The 20,706-nt window shown below is 38.5% G+C and overlaps 1 protein-coding gene across 1 annotated transcript in view; it reads left to right on the forward strand.

Moving 5' to 3' along the window:
* POU2AF1 (POU class 2 homeobox associating factor 1) overlaps positions 1-20,706 on the forward strand; it is a 191,083-nt gene that overhangs the window by 118,524 nt on the left and 51,853 nt on the right. Inside the window, exon 2 of the mRNA XM_044079451.1 lies at positions 14,440-14,564. Within this exon, the coding sequence (XP_043935386.1) occupies positions 14,440-14,564 (125 nt within the window). The remainder of the gene's footprint in view (positions 1-14,439; positions 14,565-20,706) is intronic.

Below are 20,706 nucleotides of genomic sequence, written 5' to 3' on the forward strand. Positions count from 1 at the left end.
AATCATCTGGGTTTGTCTATGGCTTAAAATATTCTTCAGTTCAAAATGCAAGGCAAATTAAATGACCTATATTATACTACAAAGCCCATAGAAGTGAAGGTTCTGGCAGACAAAACTTGTGGTACATAATATTCAAATTGTGACACAGGCCTCCCTAAGGTAGTAGGCACTGAAATGGTTCTTCTCTCAGAGGGGTTTAACTCATCAATATAATATTTAAATGTCATAGTTTCTCTGACCAGGTATTTGCAGACCTTAGCTCCTCATTTATAAAACTTTCTAGGTATAATTGCAGCAGTGATGTGGGTATATTTTAACACTACAGCGTGAGTCTACAAACATTGGAAAAATTCTTAAAGCTGTAAGGCAAATGTGCCTTTGCCTCTGAGAAACTGTCCATATTAACGGCTACCTTAAATATCACCATGATTATTTATTTATTTTATTTGACATTTGTTAACTGGGATAGTCCAGCTGAGCCATATAGCACATTTTCAGTGGAGACCAAGGAGAAAAGTTCCAACTTACAGTAAAATTAAATAGTTACATGAAAGTGTATAAACAAAATGCAGTGCTGAAATAACATAAATAACATATAGACTATACATCCAGTGGAGAACAACAATATATTGCACAAAGTGACAAATCATAGTGAGTATAAACATATATTTTACCTGGTGGTATAATAACAATTTAGAGTTTTCTACAGATTGTAATGTTTGCTTTGTACAGAGGGTTCATTGATGAGATAGTGAATTTTACATATACTAGAAAGGAGAGAATATGAACAAAAATATTCCGAGAAAGTAGCTCAGAGGTAGAAATAAAATAGAGGTAGTTAACATTATGAGAAGGAGTACAGAGGACAGGAGCAAAGATAATGTCATTTTTCTACAAGTAGCAATAAGATATACAAACAAAGCGTGTGGGTATCCTGTCATTTCAGTGATCTAAAAGCCTGTGCTTATGTTCTCCTTTGCCCACATAATGAAAAGGTTCTAGTGTGCACTGAACTTTAAAATTACCTTAGTAATGTCCCGCATTTACTTCCTTGGGATTGACCATGGCACAAAATTTAAAAAAGCTTGATCTTGGATGTCTATACCTCTAAAATCATATCAAGAAAGCAAACTAAATCACCTTTCCTAGGCCACAGGCCACATTCACTGATTTCAGTCAGAAATTACATTACATTATGAAACATGCATTATTTCTTTCAATTTTCAAATACATGGGTTTGAAAAACAATTTATTTATTTTTATTTTATTTTATTTATTTTACATTTGTTGACCAGGATTGTCCGACTGGATACATGTCCATTTTCAGCAAAGGCCTGGGGAGAAAAGCTCCAAGGTAGAACATACAGTAAAAATCAGAAAATGATTACAAGTTACACACAGTTTACAGTCTCCAGCTGAGAAAGCAGGTAATATAATCATACATTTTTAAAACCATGTTGACAAATTGACTAGGCAATGTAACATGATTACAGACTACAGAGGAGGATCTAGTCTGGTTTTGAAGAAGGACATAGCCAGTGAGTTTTAAAGTATAGCCTGAGGCTTTTTTTGAACTGAGTAAGAGAGGGTCCAACAGTAAGATAATCAGGAACAGAGTTCCATGTTTTGCCAACAGAGTTAGCAAACAGAGTCCCCAGCAGAGATGTTGATTTTTGGATGTTTGAACCAGTAGTTTATTAGTAGAGTGAAGTGACCTCAGGTTGCTATAAGGGTTGATAATATTTTTAATTGCAGGCGTATTATCAGGGTAGTTGAGAACTTTTTGGGCAATTATAAGCTGGTTGTACTGAAGTAGGCTAGGCCATTCTAGTCACCCCAGAAGATTTAGGTTGTGACAGTGGTGGGTCCTATAGGCTGTGCCTGTTGCAAAACTAGCAATATGGTTATAACAGCTGGAGAGTTTGCTAAGAGTGGAGTTGTTCAAATTAGTGAGTAGAGGGGAGGCATAGAGAAGAGTGGAGAAAAGATGGGAACGAGCAATAGCAGTCCTAGCAACTGGAGTAAGGAAAGGTTTCATCTTATAGAGGGAGCCAAGTTTTTTGTTAATGGTTTTGATAGTTTGACATGGATATCAAATTTGAGGGTGTTGTCTATTGTGACGCCTAAGAGTTTGGTTTGTGCATCTGGGAGATAATGGTACCGTTATTAGATTTTATGGTAAAGAGTAGTGAGAAGGACTTACAAGTGGGGGAGAAAAGAAGCAACTTTGTTTTGTTAGGGTTTAATATCAGCTGATGGTTAGAGAGCCAGTTTTCAACTATATTGTAAGCCCAAGCACAGAGAGGGCGAGCATAGCAGGACCAAACCAAACCACAAGGTACCTGATTTCTGTGCATGCAAGGTAAGTAATTGTAAAATGTTATATTTTATTTCTCTAGTTTTATACTGCAGATGTTATATTTTATTTGTCTAGCTTTATACTGCAGATTAATAGTACACAGTTGGGGAGGTAAAGAAGATTATATTTGCCACTAGTAGCTCTTTAACTAGTGACCAAACGTTTGTGTCTTTCGGCTTTTCCCAGTTAGGGGTCGCCACAGCAGAACTCCGGTCCGCTAATGATTGGTAGTAGATTTTTACGTGCTGGCTTGCCGGGCCTAACGCACAACCTTCAACGAAGGAACGCCCATCCATGCATGTCGCCACACAGAAGACGCTCTGACTGAGAATCGAATGGGCAACGTCTAACTGTGAGGTGACAATGCTACCGCATCACCACCACTGCTAACTAACTAGCGACCAAATAATTAGCTAAAAACAACACTAAGAAATTCCTGAGGTCTAATGGCTTACCAGTGAGCAGAATTCAACTGCTGGTGAGCACTTGTGACCTGATGAGAGACTAGTCATTTAAAGATGGCTCCATAAACAGCAGGAAACTAATACAGAATTAGTACTGGGGGTGGGGGCAGCAAAATGGGTGTGACCCAGGTGCAATGCAAAGGAGCCAGATAAACCAGAGAGGAAAGCAGTGGAAAACTATGAGTGAAGGCCTCAGAGGGGGTGAGTAGTAATACAAACTCTACTTGTAAAGTGAAGGAGAGAAGAGACAGCAAAGTTTATTAAGGGTGGGAGTGTGTCTTCACATTGACTTGCTAACTAGTAGCCGGTTTATGCACAGATTAGAGTAGGGAGATACATTAGCAATGAAGGAGAATACTCCAATCTGACTTTCATGCCATGCAGATGGAAATTCCCTTTGAATCTGACCAAACAGTGCTACTTCAAAACAGTACAATATCATAGCTAGAGAGTTATACATAGACATATCCCTGCCTATACCCTTTCACAGGTGTTTCAGAAATAATATCTGGCAGAACAATAGCAAACACATAGGTGGTGAGTGTGAAGAACATAGAGAACTTTCATTCTCAGTCTATTTGGCTTCATTGTTACAGGTGCAGTTCCTTAAAAATACACTACTGCACAAGCACAATAATTTATTAATTACAGGCCAATACCCATTGCTAGCCAAATTACAATTGCACCATTTGTGGGCAACATGCCATACAAGAAGGGTTTTAGATCAATTTATTTATGCACCTTTAGCAAGAACACAATCTGGAGATCCTCCATGCCCATCTTACCATTAACAAGACTATTTATCATACCACAGCAAGCTATAGGTCCCCCCTTGTTCCGCTGACTATAACTCCTACCTAACTAGCATGGAGTCCCATGCTTTAAATCAAGCAACATTCTCCTAGCGGACTTCAACTGCCCCACTATTAAAAGAGAGATGTATACATCCCCTAATATGTATGCCTGTAGATTGTTGGACTTCATGAATAAAAACTCTGTACCAGTTAGTCCACACCCCAACCATTAGCTTTAAAATACTAAACTTGATCCTCAACAATATGAGATAGCTCTACTCCTTACCAAATGTAACTTTCTCCCTGATTATATAAAATCACAAATCAGGCACATTCATTTTAGGACTGAAGCCACAATATCCTCCAATAATTCTGTATTCAGACACTGTACTGCTGCTAATCCTAAACTTTGTGATCATCTGGCTAAATTCAATATTCCCTTTCAACTCAATGACCTCACTGCTTATGCAGAATCCTTTTCATGTAAATAGCTGCATAGATGCATATGTCCCCATCCAAATTAAATGCAATGCCAAATGCAAAAATAAAACCCATTTGTAGAAGCCAAATATAAACAGGCTCTATAAAAATCATTGTATGTAAAAATAAATGTAGCACAAAACAGCTCTTGCTAAAATCAACAGGAAACTCCAGACCCTGATTAAATCAACCAAAGACAGATATGAGGTAAAATCTGCCACCAAGGCAAAAAACAACCACAGATCCTTTAACTGTTTTAGAAAACTTAGAAACAACACCCATCACTCTGCAGAGCTAACAGTAAATGTTATCCCATGCTTGGACCCAGAGGTCATATTCAGTCAGAAGACTTCAACCCCGTGCTCATTACCACATTCCCAGATCTCATACACAAATTTACCCCCCCCCCCCAGTCTCACATGAACAATCCCTCAAGGCACTATCCAAGGCCAAGAACACTGCTATGGGGCCGGATAGCATACTGTGCTGCTTCCTAACAGCCAAAAACAGGACCTGTCAGACCTCCTACAAAGGTTATTCAATGGCAGTCTCAAAATAGGCTTGTGATGAATGACCTGAAGACATCAACTTTCATCTCCTTACATAAAGTCTGGGTGCAAATTGACTTATTAAATTACAGACCCATAATTCTGCCCAGCCTCATCTCTAATGCTAAGGAAAGGATGATCATTATTGAATTAATAAATATGGACACAGGTAACCTGCAAACTTTCATCCCAAGCCATTTCAGATTTGGTAAGAGCAGATTGTGTTTATTTAAGGAGTAATACTTTTTAGAAGGTTATTGAAGTAATGGATAACGCAAAATCAGTGCACACCACATATCTATACCTCGCAAAGGCATTCAGTAACTTCCCACACTCAGATATCATAGATAAACTATACCAATTAAATGTTAATTCCTATTTAACTCATTGGATAGAAAACTGGCTCACAAATGGATGCCAGGTAATTAGGATGAGCTGCTTTACCTCCCCGAAAAGACTTTTCATATGTGGTGTACCTCAGGGTTCAGGTCTTGGGCCACCCTTGATTGGCATTTACTTCTCAGAGGTGAAAGTTACTGACCATGTTTGCAGATGACTGAAAACTTAGTGCAAACATTAACTCCCCAGAGGACACCAAAATCCTCCAAGAGGGCCTTTCCCAAACCAATAATTATTGTCAAAACCATAGACTAAAGCTGAATATCCAGAAATGTATAATAGTTTTCTTTGGCAAACAAGAAGCCCCTTACAACTATCAAATTGAAAATACATGATCAAAAATGTTTCCAGTAGTTAGGGAATGCAGCTCCTATGAGCGGTCCTTCAGTTACCATGTATCCAGTATTGTAAGGAAGTACTTTCTCATTGCACACCATATTGCGAAGGGTATGTCCAGGGATGTGATCATTTCACTGTATTTTGCAGTAATCTGGCTGATTATTAAGTATAATGTCCCCTTTAGTACACAACATGAATATCCACACTGCATCTGTAACAAGAAAATCAAGGGCCTAAATCATAAAAACTATGAAGACCTTCTCAAAGCCTTATTTCTCTTCTCAGTGTCATATAGAGTGATCCCTGCCTCTCGTACTGAGCCTTGACAGACCCTATCCCACCAGACATATTGCACATTTTCAAGGGCTTAAACCCCTGTTCAAGAGATCTAAATCTCTTTTGTAACATAAATGAAACATGGCTGGGACTACATGTAAATGCTTTTCTCATCTCTAGATTATTCATACCTAAAATAAAAGGACTAAAATGTCCTGGGAATGTATGGCTAGGCTTCCTAAAATCTTTACATATCAATAGCCTAGTAAGTACCTATGAATCTAAATCCAGTTTTTGTAATTTCCATTTTGAATTTTTGGGAATCTTTCACATGTATAATGTCTTATATTCAAAAGATGGAAAGAATCCAGAGAACTTTCTCAAATGGGATTTCTAGTCTTAATTGAATTGACATGACAGTGATAGATGTTCTAAAGCTCTCCTATGAGGCATACAGATTGCTAAAGGTCGATGCCATTATTTATATATCCATTCGTTTATTCATTCATCTATCCATTTGTTGACTCAGATAGAACACTGATTTCATCAGACCATTTTCAGGTTCCTCCTGCAGTATATTACTGATGTGAAAAATAGAATGACATGGGTATAATGCATACATAATTACAAAATATATAAATTAAAGACAGAATGTAGAACCAATCAGTGTGTGAACATACAAACAGTAAAAAACACATAAATGCAAGATTCAGATTTCAAAATGGTAATAGTTTGCTTCAAATTATGGGATTCACTTTACAGTGCATTATGTAAAAACAAAGAACAAATTATTTTGTTGTTACCCATAGCATTCTCCTCAACAAAACATTCAGTTCTGTCAATAAGGGAAAATTATAGAATTATCCTCTAGTAAATATTAGGTTGCTGTACTGCATGGCTATGTTTAACAAGGACCTGGACAATCAGGCAGGAAAGCAAATTTTTGAAACCGGGATGTTACGCAATACACTCCCTGGTGGGTATTTTTCTGGCCTTGAGTTACCACAGCTATAACAGTGAACATTGTTATTGTCCCCATTGGTAACTTTTAAAGGTGATAGCTATTTAACTGAAAACTGGTGTTGACATTTGAAATACTATTACTGACGACACCGTTGATGCTACTACACTGTTGCTAGTCAAAGATATCAGATCGGATAGAAATTAATTCCACTGCTGCATCATTGGTTGTCCAGCCAAATTAACACCATGGTTATTGCTCACTGTTACTCTATACTGTTTTTTCTAGTCAAGAAATGTGTTCTGATTGCTCTATTGATCTCTGTTGTCATTGTTGAGTGTTGCTCAGTATTGTTTGCCTTACTGAGAAAGGTCAACTTTTGTGACTTACTGATACTGCACTTGAGGTTATTTGTGTGAATTCATCCAATATACTTATGTTATCATCTTTGTACTTAATGACAATAACTCATCTAAGATAGAGGATACTATATATATATATATATATATATATATATATATATATATAAAATATATTTTATATATATATATATATTATATATATGTTGGTGTTATCTAATATACACTTGCAGTGCTCAAAGTTATCTGTATGATGTTTTTCAAATCATCTGTAGTACAATTTATTGTTATTATTGACCTTATCAGTTTGACCCTTGAACTTGTTATCATTAGTGCTGTTAGCACTATTTGGAGATCACCACTGGGGATGCAAAAGCCACTGCATTTCTTAATGACGGTCCCAAGCCCGTATAAACAGGGAGGGTTATGTCAGGAAGGGCATCCGGTGTAAAACATTTGCCAAATGAAACATGCAGACAATAATACAGATTTCCATACCAGATCGGTCAAGGCTTAGGTTAACAATGACTGCCACCAGTACTGTAAGCCAACAGGGTGCTGGCGGAAATTGTGCTACTGTTGGCCAAAGAAGAAGAAGAAGAAAAGCGGGAAGGCATGACCAAAAGGAGAAAGAGAGGAGGAAGGTTAGGAGTGTGATAGTGAGGGTAGGAACTTTGAATGTTGGCAGTATGACTGGTATAGGGAGAGAGCTAGCTGATATGATGGACAGAAGGAAGGTTTATATATTGTGCATGCAAGAGACCAGATGGAAGGGGAGTAAGGCCAGGTGTATTGGAGGTGGGTTCAAATTGTTCTACTATGGTATGGATGGGAGGTGAAATAGGGTAGGGGTTATCCTGAAGGAACAGTATCCCAAGAGTGTTTTGGAGGTGAAAAGAGTGTCCAAAAGAGGGATGTTTATGAAGTTGGAAATTGATGGTGTAATGCCGAATGTTGTTAGTGCATATGTTCCGCAAATTGGGTGTGTGATGGATGAGAGAAAAATTTTGGAGTGAGTTGGATGAAGTGGTGGTGACTACCCAAGGGTGAGAGAGTGGTGCTTGGAGCAGATTTCAATGGGCATGTTGGTGAAGGGAACAGGGGGGATGAGAAAGTGATGGGTGTTAAGGAGAGGAATGCAGAAGGTCAGATGGTAGTGGATTTTGTGAAAAGGATGGACATGGTTGTGGTGAATACGTATTTTAAGAAGAGGGAGGAGTATAGGTTGATGAACAAGAGTGGAGGAAGATGCACACTGGTGGATTATATCCTATGCACGTGGGCCAGTCTGAAGAAGATTGGTGACTGTAAAGTGGTGACAGAGGAAAGTGTAGTTAGGCAGCATAGAATGGTTGTCTGTAGGATGACGTTGGTGATCAAGAAAATGAGGAGGCGTGTGAGGGCAGCGCCAAGGATCAAATGGTGGGAGTTGAAAAATGATGATTGTGAGGTGGAGTTCATGGAAGAGTTAAGACAGGCAATGGGTGGCATTGAAGAGTTACCGAATAGCTGGGAACTACAGCAGAGCTAGTAAGGGAGACGTCTAGAAAGGTGCTTGGTGTGACATCTGGACAGAGGAAGGAGGACAAGGAGACCTGGTAGTAGAATGAGAAAGTACAGGAGAGTATACAAAGAAAAAGGTTGGTGAAGAAGAAGAAGTGGGATTGTCAGAGAGATGAAGAAAGTAGACAGGAGTATAAGGAGATGAGGCACATGGCAAAGAGACAGGTGGTGAAGGCTAAGGATAAGGTGTATGAAGGGTTGTATGAAAGGTTGGACACTAAAGAGGGAGAAAAGGACCTGTACAGATTGGCTAGACAGAGGGACCGAGCTAGGAAAGATGTGCAGCAGGTAAGGGTGATAAAGGATAATGAGGGAAACATACTCACTAGCGAAGAGAATGTGTTGAACAGATGGAAGGAGTACTTTGAGGGCTTGATGAATGAAGAGAATGAGAGAGAGAAGGTTGAACGATGTGGGGATAGTAAATCAGGAAGTGCAATGGATTTGCAAGGCGGAAGTAAGGATAGCTATGAAGAGGATGAAGAATGGAAAGGCTGTTTGTCCAGATGACATGCCTGTGGAAGCATGGAGGTGTTTAGGAGAAATGGCAGTGGAGTTTTTAACCAGATTGTTTAATAAAATCTTAAAGTGAGAGGATACCTGAAGGATGCAAAAAAAGTGTTTTGCTACTGATTTTTAAGAATAATTGTGATGTGCAGAGCTGTAGTAACTACAGAGGGATAAAACTGATCAGTCACAGCATGAACTTATGGGAAATAGTGGAAGCTAGGTAAAGAAAGGAGGTCATAATTAGTGAACAGCAGTATGGTTTCATGCCAGGAAAGAGCACTACAGAGGCAAGGTTTTCTCTGAGAGTATTGATGGAGAAGTATACAGAAGGTCAGAAGGAGTTGCGTTATGTCTTTGTGGACTTGGAGAAAGTATATGACAGGATGCCTTGAGAGGAGTTGTGGTATTGTATGAGGAAGTCAGGAGTGGCTGCGAAGTATGCAAGAGTGGTACAGGATATGTACGAGGGTAGTGTGACAGTGGGGAGGACTGGGGTGGGAGTGATGGATGCGTTTAAGGTAGAGATGGGATTAAATCAAGGATTAGCTCTGAGCCCTTTGTTATTTGCAGTGGTGATAGGTTGATAGATGTGATCAGACAGGAGTCTCCGTGGACTATAATGTTTGCAGATGACATTGTGATCTGTACTGAGAGTAGAGAACAGGTTAAGGAGATCCTGGAGAGGTGGAGATATGCTCTAGAGAGGAGGGGAATGAAGGTCAGCAGGACTAAGACAGAATGTGTGTATGTGTGAATGAGAGGGAGGATAGAGGAATGGTGAGGATGCAGGGAGTAGAGTTGGCAAAGGTGAATGAATTTAAATTCTTGGGATCAACAGGGTGAGTGTGGAAGAGAGGTGAATAAGAGAATACAGGCAGGGTGGAGAAGAGTGTCAGGAGTGATTTGTGACAGACGGGTACCAGTAAAAGTGAAAGGGAAGGTCTACAAGAGGGTAGTGAGACCAGCTATGTTATATGGGTTGAATATAGTGTCACTGACAAAAGCAGGAGTTTGAGCCAGATGTAGCAGAGTTAAAGATGCTAAGATTTGCACTGGGTGTTACTAGGATGGACCGGATTAGGAATCAGTATATTAGAGGGTCAGCTCAGGTTGGACAGTTTGGAGACAAAGCAAGAGAGGCGAGATTGCATTGGTTTAGACATGTGCTGAGGAGGGATGCAGGGTATATTGGGGAAAAGATGCTAAGGATGGAGCTGCCAGGTAAGAGGAAAAGAGGAAGGCCTAAGATAAGGTTTATGGATGTGGTGAGAGAGGACATGCGGGTGGTTGGTGTGACAGAGCAAAATGCAGAGGACAGGAAGAAATGGAAACAGATGATCCGCTGTGGCGACTCCTAACGGGGACAGCCAAAAAAATAAATAAATAAAAGAATGAGCTGAATCCAATTTCAGCAACTAGTTCTATAATACAACTTACAATTAAACCATCATATGATACTGCTGGGTTTCTCTTTAATAATGAAAATAAGTAAGAATAATTAACTGTTAATAAAAATAATGGAAAAATTGTCACAGATAAATATGTCATGGTGGGAATCTTTAATTAATATTGTGCAGGGTTGTCTGGTATGGATAAAACAGAAAATTATAATCTTCATGTTAGTAATATTTTCTGTGCCCTCAGATACATGAGGAAATGTTATATCTGCATTCAGAAGAGTAAAGAAAACATTCACCATGGCTCCAGACGGCATCTCCAGAAAATATGCTATCATTATTTTATTATTTCTAAGTGCATAAAACTCCAGCTGGTTCTTGTGTGTAACCTGTCATTGCATGGATCAGTAACTGACTGTCTATCTTTAACGATGGAAACAAACAGGAAAAGACTAATTATTGATCTATTAGTGTTACATCAATCATGGGGGAATGTTTTGAGCACTGTATTCTGAACTATGTTGAGAGACATATCATCTAGTACCCTCAGTTAGACACTAATCAGTACAGTTTTATAAAGGAGCAGTCTAGTCTAACCTGTCAGATAAGATTGTTATGACATAACTAAATCATTTTGTACCTTATTACATGATCAAATCATCTGCTACTAAAAACAAACTGCAGAACTACTATAAAACAAAAAATAGCCAAGGCTAAAAGGTGTGACAGTAAGCACTTTCGTGGGGCATTCATACACCCACTTCTTCAGACTGTTCAACAAAACTAATACACCATATTTAAATAGCTAACAGAATAAGCACATGGTCAGGTGTTTAAAAAGGTCCAGTGGGACTTAGAAAACAATCAAACAACATATAATTAAAATACAGCTTATAAAATGTTTAAATACAGATATAGTATAAAATCTGAAATTACCAAGGAACTGTATGTCCCTAAACTACATTAGTTGATACAAAATGCACATTCTAAAGGTAAAAATAACATTCTAAAGATAAAAATACTATCTCATCAAATGTCTTAGTTTTAGAATACAAGCTATTGAGCATGTATCATTTAACCCTGGGTATGTGAAGGCATCTAGTCTGAGCTGCCAATATAATTCCTGCTGCTCTAGCCATAAAGAAAATGGTCCTGCCCTAACATGAGAACAGATCTGGTTAATAATCCTAAAGGAGAATGAATGGCCAAGGTTATTAAGTATACGCTTAGCTAAGGCATTCTCAGCTTTCCTGTTCCTAATAGCATATTGATGTTCATATATGCATTCCTTACATTTCCTATCTGTCTTACCTATATAGAAACCTAAGGAAGAATTACAATTAGCTAAGTACACGCACCCCTTAGAATTGTAGTTATACCACCACTTGCAAACAATATTTGTATTATTAACTTGGCACAAGGAACCAGTATCTATGAATCTGCAAAAATTGCAGGCTTCACATTTAAACATACCCTTAGTCTTCGGGGTTTGTACCATGTTGTTACCTAAGAGGTACTTCAAATTGTTACCCCTCCTAAATACAATATTAGGAGTGAGAGGCAATCTTTTCTGCACATTCTCATCCGCAATAATAAAATTCCAATTTCTCTCCAAAATGTTCTTAATATAATACACATCACTACTAAAAGTGGTGATGAATGAGAGAGAAAAGTCAAGGCTAAGGTTAACTTGGTCAGTCCTATCCTCATTAAACACACCCAAAGATGGGCTGCTACTGTAATTGTTCAAATATAAGCCTTCATCTGTTTCAGAGCCATTCAAGATAGATCTAAAGTGTCCAGCACTCCTTTTAGAGGTAACCTCATGTAGCAATTTATCTAGAAAATAATCTGGGTAACCTTGGTTCATAAGTAGGGTACGTAAAACATTACATTCCGCCTTAAAATCTACCAAGTTCAAAACCATTCTAGATGCCCTGACTAGCTGGCCTTTCACTATGGATTTTTTCTGATGCATAGGATGTCAGCTGGTAAAGTGGAGGAAAGAATTTGAGTACATGTCCTTCCTGGGGATGGTGGCTACATACTTCTGTCTGACCCTGTCCTTCTATAAGTATACATCCAGGTATGCAATTTTCTCTATATGAAAGTTACTGGTAAATCTTAAAAAATCAGTTGTAGTATTAATGTATACCAGAAATTCATTAAATATGTCAGCTCCTCCCTTAAAAATTAGGAATATATAATCCAGGTATCAGGTGTAATAAACTAAATAGTTTGAATATAGCCTATGTTCCAGAACAAATTTCCTCTCCCAAAAACACATGACCAGATTTGCAAAGCTAGTTCCACATGGTGACCCCATGGCTACCCCTTTCCTTTGAATACAAAAGGAGTCATTGAACATGAAAAAGTTATTCTTAAGAATAATGTCCAAAAATGAGGCAGTATTTTTATCTTTTATTTTTAGAATGTTATTTTTACCTTTGGAATGTGCATTTTGTATAAACTAATGTAGTGTAGGGACATACAGCTCTTGGTAATTTCAGATTTTATACTATATCTGTATTTAAACATTTTATAAGCTGTATTTTAATTATGTGTTTGATTGTTTTCTAAGTCCCATTGGACCTTTTTAAACACCTGACTATCATGTGCTTATTTTGTTAGCTATTTAAATGTAGTGTATTAGTTGTTGAACAGTCTGAAGAAGTGGGTGTACAAGTGCCCACGAAAGCACTTAGTGTCACATTAAATTTTTTTTGTACCTTTTAGCCTTTACATGATCAAATCATACTTATTTGGCAGAGTTTAGCAGTGAATCCATATATCTTCAAATGGATAGCTAACTGGTGAATTGACTGTGAGATATGAATCATACTGAAGGGAGTAAAGTTACCATGGGCTTTTACCACCAATGGGGTATGTCAGTGTTCCACATTAGGGTCCATTCTTTTCAATATGGTATTTTCTGGACTCCCTGAAGCACCCAACTAATTAATGTATAAATACCAGTGAGTGCAAGGTGCATGCAGTAACTCAAGCTTTTAAAGCTGTGGAAAAATTAAATGTATTTATTTATTTTGTTAGTTATGTATTTATTTAATTCATTTGGATATGTTAATTGGGGTAGAGCAGTGATCCCCTTGGACCTACATCAGTTTGAGCCCAGGTTAAACACTATAGAAACATGGCATTGTATACAGCGTAAATAACAAAATGCAGTATATTATATATAAAATGAATAAAAGGGTTGGCTTATGAGTATAAACACAATAGATAAATGACATTATATACAGAGTGATTGTCAAAACCCCTATATATAAATGCATTAAAAACAGATTGGATAGCACTGTTAGTACCCTGAAAGTATCAAAATGACAGGAAAAGTCAGAGAAAGGTATGCAGAGCAAGTAGAGTTGAAAGAGGTTAAGTTACATGGCCAGAATTTAGTAGATGGATTTTCCTCGAGTCTTGTAATGTGCTTTTAGCTCTGATGGGAAAACGGGATAAGAGGCATGATCTTTAAGAAAACAAGGGAGTGATTTTGACAGTTTGGGATCAATAATGTATGTGCTCAGTATGGCACTTTGTTCTGAGAATCTCAATTATATATATATAGAAGTCCCTTAGAGTTGGTAGAGATTGGCACTATCTAGAAAATTTTACAACATACTGCATTTAGAGATGGTGGGAACCAACATGAACTAAATTTAAAAAAGTTAATATACTGTTTAAACCGAGGTTTAAACATCTCAGGATGTGGGGAGGGGGGGTGAAAAGTATTTGATAAAGCAAAAAAAGTAAGAAGTGAATACTAACGGCAATGCCTTTTTTTCAGATCACTTTGTTATTTGTAATTGACTAAAAATGCTACCGATGCAGTTTATTATAAGGTAAATACTTTAAGTAAAGCTGATAAAATTAGTAAATTTACTAACATTAAGCTTTAGAAAATTAAATTTAACCTGGATATGTGAGATCCACAAACATAAGTGAAATAAAATATCAATAAAATTTGTATTGCAGCTTCTACTTCAGACCAGCAGCAGCAACCAAGACCGTATCAAGGAGTTCGAGTGAAAGAGCCAGTAAAGGAACTTCTGAAGAGAAAGCGGGGACACTGTAACAGCACAGCTTTAACTACAACAACGGTAAGGTGGAAGAAAAACTGTAGCAACACAGCTTTAACTATAACAATGGTAAGGCAGAAGAAATGCTGTAGCAACACGTCTTTAACTACACCAATGGTAAGGCAGAAGAAACACTGTAGCAACACAGCTTTAACTTCAACAATGGTAGAAAGAAGAAACACTGTAGCAACACATTTCTCACTACAACAATGGTAAGGGAGAAGAAACACTGTAGCAACACAGCTTTAACTTCAACAATGGTAGAAAGAAGAAACACTGTAGCAACACATTTCTCACTACAACAATGGTAAGGCAGAAGAAACACTGTAGTAACACAGCACAATGGTAAAGCAGAAGAAACACTGTAGCAACACAGCTTTAACTATAACAATGGTAAGGCAGACAAAATGCTGTAGCAACACGTCTTTAACTACACCAATGGTAAGGCAGAAGAAACACTGTAGCAACACAGCTTTAACTTCAACAATGGTAGAAAGAAGAAACACTGTAGCAACACATTTCTCACTACAACAATGGCAAGGCAGAAGAAACACTGTAGTAACACAGCACAATGGTAAAGCAGAAGAAACACTGTAGCAACACAGCTTTAACTACAACAAAGGTAAGGTAGAAGAAACACTGCAGCAACACAACTTTAGCTACAACAATGGTAAGACAGAACAAACACTTGCCTATTTACTCACCTTTTTCTGTCATGGTACAAAACTTAAACTTAACAGTTTAGTAATCTTCTATAAAAATCAATAAACAAACCAAACAGTACAAATGTTAATATACTCTGTTGACATACATTAATTAAGGAGCAGGTCACTGAAGCCAGCCAATGTGTTTGTTGATAAAACAACATTTCAATTTTCTTTGGATTCTGATTGTTTGTGGTATAAACTGAACTTTACAGCATGTGTATACATACTTATAACAAGTTATTAAGCTTTTTTATAGGAACTTATTATATGCATGTAGTTGAAATATAATTACAAGGGTTAATAAAATATATATATATATACAGACAGGGACTGGAAAATAGATCTGCTCAATGTACATTCTTCTCATACAAGCAAATGTAGTGGAAGAAACTTAAATAATTTTATTCATGTATATATATATATATATATATATATATATATATATATATAGAGAGAGAGAGAGAGAGAGATGAGTTTCACTTTACAATCCCGAAATGCTGAAATATCGAAAAACCCCAAAAGCGCAAAATTTAAAATCTCGACTGCCCACATACACACTCCACACACACCTTCCCCCCACACTACAAACCAACATAACAAAACAAACACACGCGCAGACCCTACATATAAGCAGGGGGCAAGCCCCCCTGCACCGCCCATGTGGGGGGCTGCACCCCCCTCACCCCCCTACTTATATATACTAACTCTGAGGATGCACTAAAAATACAAACACACAAAACACACCACTACACATTCTACACTTCCCCCTGCACAAACACACATCACATACGTGCAAATACCACCACTCTCAACACTTACACACTCACAATCTCACCTACCTACCCTATCCCACACCTCAAAACTTCAAACACAGTCACACACACTCAAATCCTTACCTAAAACCCCTACTAGAGCAGCACTTACCTGAATCTCCAGCTACATCTACATACCAATCCGCAAATAACAAACACAGGGAATCCCACATCATGTACGCACCTCCACAATCGCAGATTTGACATTTCTGCAGTCAGCATTCTGCACTTTTGTGTAACTGCAGTTTCGACACTTTGGTCGCGAGCTACTGAAGTTCGATATTTCAGAAGTTCGAGAGTCTGAAGTGTAACTGTATACATATATATATATATATATATATATATATATGTAAACAGTTTCAGTCTGATAATACAATAGGCATATAAACATCACGCATAGTTGTACTACACATTTATTTAGCCATGATTTAGCCAGTATCATGGAAGCAGGTGCATTTCAACTTTTAAAACGGGAAACCTTTCAAACTTGTTTATGCAAATGTCTAAGGTATTGTTATTTTTCCATGTCTGAAGGTAGCCAGTTCCATAGAGCAGTCCTATTCCAGCAAATACATTTTCACCAATATCTTGTTTAAATCCAGATCTGGATAAAATAAGATTATCATATTGAGGAGGTAGGCTTGATGCCTAAGAGGTAATTTAGTTTTCAGTGGTTGGGGGGGCAATAACCCATAATAAGAATTTTGAATATCAATGCACCTAGTATCAGAATAGCTCATCTGAAATATGTAACCAATGATTCTTGTACAATAAGTCACTAAAATGTGTACTACTAACCACAAGCAGGACAAATCTCCAGATTCTAGATGCTGCATCTGAATTGTTTGTGTGCTGAGAGCTGAATGTAGAGGATTGAGTGGCAGGGCATATTCCATTATTTAGGAACATTTTGAGCTATGGATATTCTTACAGCAGCAGATAGTAGGTGCTCCATATGTATTAACTAACATCAAAACTACTGTTCATAAATTTGACTTACTTGTAGAGAAGGACTGAACATTTTCTTGTTGATATTCCTTTCTATTTTTATTACTGTGAAGCCTTAAAGTATCTTACATGGGTAGAATTACCCACCCATCCTAAGACCACCCAAGGAATAATACCTCACAGGATACCCTTTGAATGACTACACAGCATTATCTAAGAGGCCGATCTGTTATAGATTCTCAAGACCACTTTGTTCCTCAGGTTTCATGTTTGCGCAAGTCAAAATGCCTATCAAGAAGTGAGGAGACTCAGCTTACTGTGTTGATATAAGTAAACAATTGAATAAACTACCTTGGAAGAAATAGAATTTTGCCTCCAATTAAGTCTCATCAAGCCTGTAACTGTAATTTTAATTGTGGGGTCACTTGACATAGTTAAATAGTCATGTGACCCCCTGTAAGTTTCCATTGTATGGCTGCCATTTTTCACTGAACTATCATTGTCTCCTACTAGCTTTCCCTACTCCTCCCCCCTCACTTTATCTTATGTCTTTTTATTTACTGCATTGACTTTTCTCCTACAGTAATTCCCTTTTTCTCCTCCTCCCTGTTGTATTCATCAGTCTTCCCCCACCCTATTCTCCCTCCTTGCACTTTCTCATACTCAGTGTTTCTTCATTCATGCTCATCTATTTTTCAGCATGTTCTTTCTATAGATATACTGAATATAAAATTAATTTTCCTAAGTTTTACTTACCTTGCTTTTAGTGCATTAGATCTACTCTGGCAGTGAACTGTACCATACTTATGACTACTATGTATTACTGAAATGCATATTTAATGTCTTTTGCACATAGGTTCATAGGTTCATAGGTTCATACTAGGCTATCTGCCCTAGGGCATTTATAAGCCTAGCCAGAGTGTGTATGGCTTTCGCCACCCATTTTAAATTAATTTTGCTATGCCCTTTTTCGAGGTTAGTATACTGCGGTTCTGTCTAACAGTGACACAGAAGTGATACCCGGGGTAAACCTACGATCTCCCATCCACTCATCAAGATTCCTCTTGAAGAGAGTCAATGAGGGACTCTGCCTAACCTGGACTGGGATTTTATTCCAGAGTGAAGGGAGCCTCTGGGTTATGAATCTGTCCCTCCAGCATGTCCTATTTATTTCAGTGCTGAGGTTTAAGTCCCTCGGCGTAGCTCGATGGGATTTGGATTTTCTGAGGTGCAGCATGTCCATTAATTCCGGGTTGGACATGGCTTTATAAGTCAGGCACAGATCGCCTCTGAGCAGGCGGTATGCCACTGAGTAGAGCTGGAGTTTCTTTAACCGGGCAGCATACGGCATCTGTTTGAGCCTTGATCCTCTTGGTGAGGTACTTTTGGGGTCTTTCCAGTTGCTGCAGGTGTCTGGTAAGGTACATCCCAAAGGGCATTGTACTCAATTATGGGCCTGATGAGGGATGAGTAAAGAGGCACGATGACCTCCCTGATCTAGATGTGAATCCCTTCATGATTAGGTGGGCTATATAAAATGTTTTTCTAACCACTTTGGCCACGTGGTTGTCAAATGAGAGATTGCTATCAACTTGGGTCCCCAGGTCCCTAATTACTTCTTCTGTACTTAATGGATTAGCACCTATGTGGTAATTTGTCGACACTGTTTTTGCCAAAGGGGATGACTATACACTTTTGGCGTTTAGCTTGAGGCCATGGCTCTGGCACCAGTTGTCTGTTTCTATGAGGCCCTTTTGGAGGATGCTTGTGTCAGCTGGAGAGTCTATTATGGTGCCCAGTTTGCAGTCATCTGCGAACTTGGTCAGCCACAGTCCTTCCATGTTGGCCTGTACCTCCGAGAAATATATACCGAACAAGAGAGGTCCCAAGACTGAGCCTTGTGGGACGCCACTTGTAACTGGTTTGGAGTCTGACATGGCTCCAGCTATTCTAACCATGTGGGTTCTGTCCTTGAGCCAGTTTGCAACCCATCTAGTGACATAGGGGTTTATATTTAAGCTGGTGAGCTTATCTATAATGCTAGAGTGGGGTATTGTATCGAAGGCTTTTGCGAGGTCCAGGTAGGCTGTGTGGACCACCTTCCCCTTGTCAATGGCCTTGGTGACTGTTTCAAAGAAATTGACCAGGTTTAAGAGGCAGGATCTGCCCTTAACAAAGCCAAACTGGGTAGGATCCAGTGTCTGTAGGTCCCCAATATCTTTATTTATAAGGTCCATGATGATCCTTTCCATAGCTTTGCAGACCAAGCTAGTGAGACTTATGGGGCGATAGTTTCCAGGATCCGTTGAGGCACCACCTTTGTGGAGAGGGACCGATGTTGCTGTACGCCACTCTTTGGGTACATATCCTGTAGTAAGGCTGAGATTGAACAGTAGTTTTAGGTTTGGGTTTAGCTCTTCTTGGAGTTCATGTAGGACACAGCCTGGGACACCGTCTGGTCCCATTGATGCTGTGTTTCTTGCTTTGGAGAGGGCAGCTCTTACCTGAGCATCTGAGATGTCAAGGGGGCAGCACTCTGCTGGGATAGATATTAGGCCTTTTGGTGGGGGGGGAGTTTGCGCTGAACCTGTCAGCTAGGATGTTGGCAATGTCTGTGGGTTTGGTGTATTTTTTGTCATTTTGGACTAATTCTGAGCATATCTGGGAATTCCCACCCAGGTTCCTAACATAACTAAAGAAAGCCTTGTGATTATCCTTAGTGTCCTGTGCAATTTTTCTCTCGAAGCTGGCCTTAGACGATTTGATGAGTGCCCATAGTTTTTTGCTAATACTGATCAGAGATGCCTTCCCTTTTTGGGATTTTGCTCTGTCATGTAGTAGCTTCCTCCTTCTATTGTATAGTTTGTTTATGGCTGGGGTCCACCAGACAGGACGTCTGCCTTTGGAGGATTGGGTCTTGGTTTTATTTGGGATTGCATGATCCATGCATTTCTGAAGGTGTTCATAGAATGCGTTTATAAAGGATTTATTGTATTGTAGGATGTATTCAGTGCTTAAAGAGAAGTTATACAATGGCTTATTTCTGAGGGTGATATATTCACAGACAGTCCAGTCTCCCAAGCATCCAGCATGTATATTAATTCACTAGCTCTTGAGCAATATCTTACTCCTTTGCAGAAGTGGGTGATGATGAAGCCTATTCTTTATTAATTTTATTTATTTGACATTTGTTAACCTGGTTAATCTGACTGGACAAGTTGCCCTTTTTCAGACGAGGCCAGAGGAGAAAAGCTCCCAAAATAGCACAATTAACAAAAGTGAAAGGTAACAGTTTTAAGGATGAACATAGTATTTATACTCACAATATATCAAAAAGAGAGAAGGAATGCTAGCAACATGCTACAAAATTCTAGAAAAGGTCACTAATATTGTACATCTTGGAGTACATAGTTATATTCCATATTAAGCAGTGTGTATAAGATTATGACAAGTTTACAAGACAGACAGGGCAAATTACAATTATAAATACAAAAATAAAAGGGAAGAAACTAATGTAAAACCAATTTCTGAAGGACTGAATCTCTGGATGCTGTAAGAACTATTGTTTATTTGCAGGCTTTTTGCAGTAGAAGCGGAGACAGTGGAGGCAGAAATGGTTGAAGTAGTGTTAGAGGAGGAGGGCTGGATTTTGTTGAGTCCTAGCACAGACAAGTCCAAGATAGACGGAGAGTATCT

Source organism: Protopterus annectens, chromosome 8.part0 (genome assembly GCF_019279795.1).
Source record: "Protopterus annectens isolate FY-2018-M chromosome 8.part0, PAN1.0, whole genome shotgun sequence".
NCBI classification, from domain to species: Eukaryota; Metazoa; Chordata; order Ceratodontiformes; family Protopteridae; genus Protopterus; species Protopterus annectens.